The sequence below is a fragment of the Bombus impatiens genome, unplaced genomic scaffold, assembly GCF_000188095.3.
Source record: "Bombus impatiens unplaced genomic scaffold, BIMP_2.2 scf_0645, whole genome shotgun sequence".
In the NCBI taxonomy this organism is placed as follows: Eukaryota; Metazoa; Arthropoda; class Insecta; order Hymenoptera; family Apidae; genus Bombus; species Bombus impatiens.
Genome location: NT_177064.1, coordinates 50,740 through 58,004, shown reverse-complemented (window position 1 = coordinate 58,004; position 7,265 = coordinate 50,740). Strand labels below are relative to the sequence as shown.

Here is a 7,265-nt window from a genome sequence, read left to right as displayed (position 1 = left end):
TTACGAGCGTCTAATGGAAATGCCAATAACAGTTTATCGAAGATGATAATTTTAATTCATCGAACGCTTGTTCGTTCATATCGATAGGTAGAAATCGAGGATCGATTGGCGAATGTTTCGGTAACCGTGGATCAGCCGATCCCCCATTGTTAATTAAATGTACGTTCAGTCATCGTTCAAAATGCCGCGTCGCTGAGTCAACGGCAATGGAATATCCCTTGTAAAATTATAATCACACGTTTCAAAATTCTAAGTGATTACGATCGAAACAATCAAAATCCATCGTATCGGTTCCCAATGATTTAAAGAATCGTCCAACAATGAAAGGAATCCGGACATTCGTGTTGCAGGATCTTTCTCACGTTTTACCCACAAAAAGTTTCCAGGTACCGACACTCAAATTGTCATCATACGCGAATTCACGTTTTCCTGAATACGATCGAAAACAGCTTGGATAGAAAATCATTTTGCTCGAATAAATATTATAAACTAGAAGCTTCTATCAATTCACGTACTCGGTGAACCATAAAAATAATCTGTCAGACGAAAGTCTAGATTTCGATGAAACTATATTTCGCTGAATTCAATCATTTCGTTTAGATTAGATTCTCCAATTGCCTCTACGTAATTAAATCTACACAGCCTTTGTATCTTGTACACATGTTGTCAGACATCGACGTTCAAATTTCCCGTAAAAAAAAAATATCATCTCAATATCCATTGGATATTACAGAAGGTAATCTTACGCGAAATTTTATTCTTTCGAAACAAAACAGAAAAATCTCGTGCCAAGTTATTACCTGTCGTCGTCGCAAGTGCACACAACATCGTCGTCTCGTCGATTTTGGAATTTCTTCGACTTCTCGTGCAAAGAGGAGCCGGCCAGTCGCGACAAAAAGAAGTGTCTGCCTTCCAATGGCATCGTCTCGTCGTCCTTATTCTCCAACGATGCTCTGGATGCCGTCTCGAAATCCGTGTCGCCGAATTCCGTGACCACGACCGTAACGTTCACGCCAAAATACATCAACGATTCTCAACTGGACCTGAAGGCAACGTCGATGACGTGTTTAAAAATCCAGGGTCTAATGAAACAAGACAACTTGGTGTCTTTGCTGGATGGAAATCCTGTGCCAAGGACGCTGAAATGGAAGCTTAAAGGTTACAAGACTCTTCGAAACGAGCAGGCTGTTGACTTCGCCTTCGTTCCTGGCGCAAATTCTTACGAGTGCGATATTCTACCGCGAAACGAATACCACGAACTCGAACAGTCAAATCGTAGAATGCTACCACGTCGGAAGAGCATCTGCTCGGGCATGGAAAACAGCGTTGAAAATGACACGCTGTCCTTGACGACGAAAGCCATCGAGAACAAGGCTAAGATCGAGCGTGTAAAGAAAGTAGACGCTAAAGACGCTAATATGGTGGAAAAGGAAAGTAACCTGGAGCGTAAGAATATTTCAGACGTGGACAGACCAGCGAACGTTTCCAGTCAGGAGGCTTCAAGCTGCGAGTTGATGGCTCGCGTGCTTCAAAGCGCTGGCCCGAAGAAAGAGGAGATAAAGTATCTACCGATTTTGAAATCGGAACTGTCAGCGGCAACGAGTCAGACGCAGCCAGTGGCTCGATTTTGCTCGCGACCGCCGAAGAAGATCCAGAAACCTGCAGCTCCGATATTAAACCGAACGGAGAAAGAGGCTGATAGCGCGAAAGACGTTTCTTCGATGGAACTCGACGAAGAAAAGAAAGCTGCCGCGTCTCGGGAGAAACAGGCTTCTTCCCTTTCGAAACCGTTGGCTCCGGGCTACTCGGAAGTCACCGGAAGCGCGTCGCAGCGGCGCTCTATGGGAAACCGTGAAGAAGAAAGATATCCGATGGAAGGTGAAGCGAAGGCTCGAGAAACGGAGAATGACACGAGTGCTTTTCAATCGTCCGCGAAGATATCGCGAACTAAACCGACGGAATTCGCCAGAGATTCCGCAGAAACGTCGGAGAAGAGGCAAGCTGAGTCACGGACGTCCACCTATTTCGCTCCAAGAGCTTCCGGAGGTTCCAGTCACGGCTGGAACAGGCAATCGTCCAGGACCCAGGGTAACCGTACGTTCGAGTCGATAATTGGAATACCAGAGAACACGACCGCGCCGTTGAAGTTAAGCAGACGAAACGAGGGACAAGGAGCGAGGTCGTCGCCGTGCGCCGCCACGCAAGTGAGATTGCAGCAAAACGAAGGCAGAAGCGTATCGAACTCGCGAACGAATTCCTCCGGCAACGGTAGGTCGTCGATGGGCGGAAGTTCGGACGGAGGCTCTCGAAAACCACCGGCTTCGTTTGCCCCGTTTACGACCAGAAGATCTTCCTCGAATTCCTCTTGTTTATCGAGGAAGCCGGCGGTGTCGAAGAGGACTGGCAACGGAGCGAAAAGCGCGTTCAACTCGAACAACTCGCTGAATATTTCCACTTGCAGCGTGAATGCGGCGAGGAAATGTCGCGATAACGACGCCAGATGCCCGAGGGCGAGGAAGTGCGAGCAGGAGAGGCCGAGGAGTAAAAAGGATAAAAAGATTTGCAAACGTTATTGCTGTCCTGCGTTGCAGACGCCGACCCAGTGCGATTATAGCAGGTTCCAGTGCCCGAAACACAAGATTAAAAATGCCACTCAGATAGAGAAATACGAAGTGAAGAAAGATCCCACGTGCATGCCGAATGAGACGGATGAACAGTCGAGAGAGTTTTGCACGACTATGGAGAGGAGCAGGCCTTCTGGTCGGGATTGCAAGAGACAAACAGAGAGGAAATGCAGCAGAGAGAGGTATATAACGCGAGTCTTCGATTCTGTCGTTTCTTTAGTTTCACTTTTGTCATTGGATAACGCTGCAAGTAAATCGATCCTTCGGTTTGACTTTTTAAACGCGATAGAACTTGGCGTAAACGTGCACGACTGTTTCACTTATCGGAATTTTAATTAGTTGTCGATTAACGCTTTAGAGACGAGTCTCTCTTTGAACGTCGAATGAAGTAGTATGACAGTAAACACTGTGGTACTTTCAAGTTTCAAGAGAAAAAGGTACAGGTGAATCATTTTGAATGGAATACGTAGCTCCATTTAGAATGGATTCTTCGTGTGTCTCGATAGAGTTTAGCAGTGCCAGAAAGATTATATCGATGGTGTGATTCTCCTAAAAGTTACTAAAAGCAATTAAAATCCTTTTTCATTTAATAGTCACTTCAGTTAATGTAAATACACGATCACGTAAATATACTCCTATCTATTTCACGTACGTTTATACTCGAACTACGGTGGTATCTATCGTACGTCGTTACTTAAATTTAACGTTGATTTATACGTAGCGATAACTAATTCCTATTGGCAATGTTCTGATAAACACGCGATCATTTAGGAGAGATCGAAGCTGCGATAGGAGGCGAAGAAGATCCTGCGAGCGAGAAGAGCGACGAGACTGCTCCAGACAAGAGGAGGGTCGTACGATCTGCACGAAGCCGAGGAAAAGAGACACGTCGTGCAAACGTCGAAGGAAATGCAACGATCGCGACCGCGACAGAAGATCGGCGAAATGCACCGGCAGGAGAAGCTACACCCAGTCGGCATTTTCAAATCATTCGACGAACGTGCCGAAGAACGTGAAACGTTATTCCTCTTTGCCAGCCTTCGCCTTCCCTCTGATCACTATGAAAAACAGTAAAGAGGCGAGGCAGAGCTTGTTGGTTTCGCCGTCTGTATGCAAATTTCTGCAATCGCCGCTGGTTCGTTCGAAAAGCGACGACAAATGCAAGAAGCCATCGACCAAGTGCAAGCTGACAGGTGGCAAAGACGAGGACAAGTGCAAGAGGCCGTCTGCAAAGTGCAAGCTGAACGCTGACGTAAAATGTAAAAAGGTGGACAGTTGCAGGAAAGAGAGCGCTAAATGTAAAAAAGAGGATCCATGCAAAAGATTGAGGGGGACCTGCGAGAAGGAAAAGGAGGATCCTTGCAAGAAAACAAGAGGAACCTGTGAAAAGAAGAAGGAAGATCCGTGCAAGAAGGTGAGAGCTACTTGCGGGAAGAGAGAAGATCCTTGCAAGAGGACGAGGACTACGTGTGGCAAGAGAGAAGATCCTTGCAAAAAGAGGACAAGCTGCGGTCCAGAAGTAAAGAAAGTGGAGGATCCTTGCGAGAGAGTAAGATCAGCCTCCGAGAAGAAGGATGATCCTTGCAAAAAAGCCAGCAGGCCCAGCTGTTCCGCCAAGAGCGATCCTTGCAAACCATCTGACAAGCTAAAATGCAGTGCCGTGAAGGATACCAAGTGTACATTGGAAGATTCCTGCTCGAAAAAGAGAGAACAACTGTGCCAAGGTGACTTGGCAGCTACCACAAAACGTTATGTTCCACAAATCTTAGTGTAATTCACGCGGTAAAACAATTGTCGCTATGGGTTTGCAATATTTTTCAGAGATGTTCTTTGTGTAACTATTGCATCACGCTTTGACAGATTATTCTACACGATCATCCATAGAAGTTCCCGTAAGTCTTACGAAAGGGCCATTTTTACTCGAATGAAACGTATAGAATATCACATAGTAACAGGTTTACAAAATATGTTAACGTATGAAGCGATGATAAAACGGAAATCTTGCACATTTTGCGATGATATTTTGTAGTATCTTATTCGAATAAAATTGGCCCTTTCGAAAGTTTCTCTTCCCTTGCTTTCATTACATTATACGTGATCTAATATAAGTAACACCGCAAAATGTAACCCTAAGAGGCGACCTAATGCTTCTCTAACTTAGTTCGTACAAATATCGGTTGACGTGGACATCCTAATGGCAATCTACTCGTAGCTTCCATATTAATTTATTTGTTCAATTTTATTCGATTGCCGCAGAAAGATGCATGGCATCGTCCACAACCGCTGAGTCGGCGAAAGAGAGGCTGGATAGAGAACGAAAGGAGGTAGAGGAGTGTAAGAAGCACATTAAAAAAAACCACCACAAGAAGAAAAAGGAATCTGCGACTGGTTTAAAGTGTGCCACCAACCCTTGCAAACAACAGCTGAAGGACTCTCAGTCAAAGTTCGCGTCCATTGACCTACCCTTGCAAAGCTTCGTGAACGTTATATCGAACACGTGTATGAGCCAAGGCAGCAATTTGGTAAATCTTCCGCGGGATCGATCGTATTCCATCTTGAACTCCGTGAATCATGACGAAGTCGATAGGGAAACGGATTCGCCAGAGCCCACCAGGAATTTTTGGAGCTTCAACGATGAAAACCTGGAGCCAGTGATTACACCTTCGATGGATAATACATCTCAAGATAATGCACCGGTAGAGGATGTTCATTCGGGATCGACATCAAACTGGCTCTTTTCGTGGCTCAACTGTAAATATTGAAACTATTCGCTGGCTTGTCGACGAGACGATAATCTATCAATTTCAAATCATATCAATCGTATCGATAATCAATTTTGAAATCCTACTTTATTCGTATTTGCATGTCGTTTTAGAACGGTCTTGGAAAAAAGCCAGACTGGCAAACCTATGCGCAAAACATATATCTACATTGTATATTAAAACCATATTTTACGTGTACCTTCGTATATGAAAAGGCAAAATTATAGCGTATGCAAAATCAAAGTTATAGGAAACAGGGAATGCTACTTATTTGGAGCGAATAAAAAGGTAATTAATTGTTTTATTTCTTACAGACGAGAAAACGTTAAAATTTCGTTAAGCTGTCTAATGTCTAATGCCACTTTATCAAAACTGTAATTTTATTTGGTACAGAGAATATATATATATTTGCCACGCTGTTGCACACTTCTGAAATATTAATTGTCACAGTACTGAACATGTTGTTGATCTTTTACAAACTTTTTTCTCAGACATAGTCACTGTTATCGCGATGATCGATTATTTTATACCCTTTTTCATCGTCTGTACTCATCTATTCTCTAACTCGTGGTTCCATATTTCACAGAAACGCTCTTTAATCCTCGGCAACGGAGGTTCGATCATTATCGCGATCGTCGAATATTTTATTTCATAACGATAGAGCAAACAGCTGATAACTAAACTAATTCAAAAAATACAATTCATATATTTCAATAGAATAACGATACTTAACACTTGGCCAACCGAATGGGCAGATCCCTCCACTTTAAAGTAAATCGCTGCATGACCGATCGGGAAGATCTCCCCACTTTAAAGTAAATCGTTGCATGACCGATCGGGAAGATCTTTCATTTTGACGACCTTATCAACGCGTTTTCTTTTATTATTTTTTTTTTTTTTTTGTTACTAACAATTATTGTTTACCTGAAATTGTCCCGAATTAATTGAAATTTTTCTGCTTTTATAAAGTATATAATAAAATGCACGAATTTAGTGGTGTTGACTTGCCCGAGCGCGGTGAGAAACGTATAGTTCGCTGTGGCGCGCGATGTTCCAGCGTACTATCGGTAACTGTGCAGATCCAGTAACTATCATCCAGAGTTCACTACAATAGACATAGTTACGCGATCGAGGGCCGATGATAGTCGCGTTTCAAACAATCTTCAAATGAAAAGCGTCCCGGAGCAATGTTCGTCCCGGGTGAATCGAGTGTCGCGGCCAGTTACGAGATGTCTTTGTGCGAAGAACGAACTACTACGACAGAGCCGTGCACGTGAATGGAGGGATAGCAATTATGGGTTATTCAGGTCTCGCCACGGGATACCCAGGGTGCCGTCACCATGGAATTTTTCGTACGTACAGTACATACATATACCTGGCGCCTCTCCACGTCCCCTTTTTACGTCCTACGTATACACACGCGTGTGTATGGCGAACGTTGCTGCTGTCTAAAAAAAGAAGAAGAAAGATAGGCAAGGGAAACAGAGGGAACAAGCGAGAAAGAGAAAGAAGAAAAATGGAAGAGAGAAAGGGAGAAAAGCGTGAGGACGTCTCTGCAGGGATCCTCGCGCTCTGCCACTTATGGGAACGTGATACGAGCTTTTCGTTGGATGCTCTCTTGCGTTTTCGCATTGTTGCGCAACCACGTCGTCCTTCCTTCACGTTCCCTTTCCTCCTCTCTTTTTTCCTTTCTCTCCTTTCTTTCGTTTCCCTGTCTCCCTTGCCGCTGTACCTTGACGTGTCTCCGTGCCTCTTTGCCTTCGTCCACAAAGAGAATCGATGTCAATGCGAACGCGCCTTTGTACTCGCCGTTCCTTCTCCGCTTCCGGCTCGTCCCACGAGACATCGGAAATTCTTGTTTACGCCGTTGAAAACTGTC

The 7,265-nt window shown here is 44.3% G+C and overlaps 1 protein-coding gene across 1 annotated transcript; it reads left to right on the top strand.

Moving 5' to 3' along the window:
• On the top strand, positions 1 to 5,741 carry LOC105681203. The gene is made up of 4 exons (XM_024369854.2): positions 1 to 386; positions 777 to 2,806; positions 3,396 to 4,348; positions 4,881 to 5,741. The coding sequence occupies exons 1-4, from the start codon at positions 321 to 323 to the stop codon at positions 5,384 to 5,386; spliced, it is 3,555 nt and encodes a 1,184-aa protein (XP_024225622.1). The 5' UTR covers positions 1 to 320; the 3' UTR covers positions 5,387 to 5,741.
• The last annotated feature ends 1,524 nt before the right edge of the window (positions 5,742 to 7,265 follow it).

What these genes read in the sequence shown, in the direction of transcription:
- LOC105681203 (XM_024369854.2), top strand. Translation starts at nt 321, where the DNA reads ATGAAAGGAATCCGGACATTCGTGTTGCAGGATCTTTCTCACGTTTTA. An exon ending in TACCCACAAAAAGTTTCCAG is followed by an intron (nt 387 to 776) that starts GTACCGACACTC and finishes GAAACAAAACAG; the next exon opens with AAAAATCTCGTGCCAAGTTA. An exon ending in GAGAGAACAACTGTGCCAAG is followed by an intron (nt 4,349 to 4,880) that starts GTGACTTGGCAG and finishes CGATTGCCGCAG; the next exon opens with AAAGATGCATGGCATCGTCC.